Consider the following 1,383-nt stretch of genomic DNA (forward strand, 5'->3'; position numbering starts at 1 on the left):
ACCACTAACATGGCCCAACATACAAATAGCCATCAAGCCTGCCCAAAATATAACTCATTTTAACCTCCTCAAAAGATTGCCTAATTGAATGGGAAAATAAAATAGCTATATCTTTCAGATAGCAAAGTTAAGTAGACCCGACTCAGCTAGCCACGTACAGAGAGAACTTTGAAACCAAGATTTCTTCCTTGTCAGCTCGTGCACTACTGTAACCTGTGAGTAGGAACAGGATGACACCAGGTTGCAATCAAGGACCACTGAATTATAAGAATAAAATATAAGTAAAAGAAACTACATACTGAGAAAACCCCAACATTTCGGCAATCCATTCCAAGACACGATAAATCCACAAGTCCAATTAGCATTATACCTCACATCCGGAACAACAGTGGTCACAACACTTCCATATGCTGGCACAGAGCATCCAATTCTCAGTCCGCACCCTGCATCCACCCGAGCAGAACCAGGTCAAACAAACGGAGAAGGGGGAAAAGAGAAAACTTCAAACAGGATGCAAGGGGCTCATACCGAGAGGAAGAGTTGAGTATGGACGGGTTGAGTGTGAGCGCGTGCACCAGCTGTGGTCGTTGTCGCCCACCCAAATGGGTCGCCTATGACGCTAGGCTGTCGTCGAGTTGCGAAAGAGGGTGTCGAGCGCGGCCGTCGCTCTGTCGCCTCAGGATGCCGGTGAGGCCGGCATCGGGTTCAAATAAGTCATGCAAACATCAAATGAGCCCAGTAGCCCAAACCAACTTCTATGTGACAACTAAGTTAAGATAACATTTATAACATTTGGAAAAGGGGCACATAGCTGAGCAGCACACAACGGATTCTTGTTCATTCAAATAAAAGGGCTTTTGTTGACTTACTCTGTTATAATAGATATATGAAGTACTGATTGTTTCATAAAGAGAAGTTATTTTGCCATCAAAAAAAAAAAAGTTGAAGCACAAACCTTTCTCGTCGAGTCCGAGTCGTGAACTCCTTCCATAGATCCTACAAACAAAGATGAACAGAAAGTTCCGTCGGCCATGAAACAGGCAGAGATCAGATTAAACGCAAGTAATCCAAACCACACCAAGAGCTGAGGTGGCGGCGAGCACTCACCTGCCCTGGTTCAGAACCTTGAAAAAGGCAAACCCAGCAGGCCTCTTGAACAGCACCAACATCCCCATCCAAGCCGCAGCTCAACTCACCTGGATCGCAAGCACAACCACACAATGAAATCAAAACAATCCAATTTGTTTGGTCTAGCCTATGGCTCTATTATAAAAAAAATACTAACATGATCTTGAAAAACAATTTTGCTCCTATCCAGTAATTTCTACTGGGAATAGCTCACCGGTGAGTATAAACCTTTCAGAACTGGAGTTCCCCTGGTTG

The 1,383-nt window shown here is 44.3% G+C and overlaps 1 protein-coding gene and 1 long non-coding RNA gene across 7 annotated transcripts in view; both read right to left on the minus strand.

Annotated features, from left to right (window-relative positions):
* Positions 1-949, minus strand: part of LOC119294554 — a 2,159-nt gene extending 1,210 nt beyond the window's left edge. For all 3 annotated transcript variants that reach the window (XR_005143450.1, XR_005143452.1, XR_005143451.1), the window contains exons 1-2: positions 529-949; positions 371-443 (exon numbers count right to left, since the gene is read on the minus strand). This is a non-coding gene — a long non-coding RNA (uncharacterized LOC119294554). The remainder of the gene's footprint in view (positions 1-370; positions 444-528) is intronic.
* Positions 950-1,383, minus strand: part of LOC119294552 — a 3,908-nt gene continuing 3,474 nt past the window's right edge. For 3 of the 4 annotated variants that reach the window (XR_005143448.1, XR_005143449.1, XM_037572756.1), the window contains 3 exons: positions 1,286-1,376; positions 1,108-1,196; positions 950-996 (listed from right to left, as the gene is read on the minus strand). Coding sequence is in view for 2 of the 4 variants with exons in the window: in XM_037572756.1 (XP_037428653.1) it covers positions 1,325-1,376 (52 nt within the window). In the remaining 2 variants the exon portion in view is untranslated. The remainder of the gene's footprint in view (positions 997-1,107; positions 1,197-1,285; positions 1,377-1,383) is intronic. The other variant, XM_037572757.1, reaches the window with a different exon arrangement.

The sequence above is a fragment of the Triticum dicoccoides genome, chromosome 4B, assembly GCF_002162155.2.
Source record: "Triticum dicoccoides isolate Atlit2015 ecotype Zavitan chromosome 4B, WEW_v2.0, whole genome shotgun sequence".
Taxonomy (NCBI): domain Eukaryota; kingdom Viridiplantae; phylum Streptophyta; class Magnoliopsida; order Poales; family Poaceae; genus Triticum; species Triticum dicoccoides.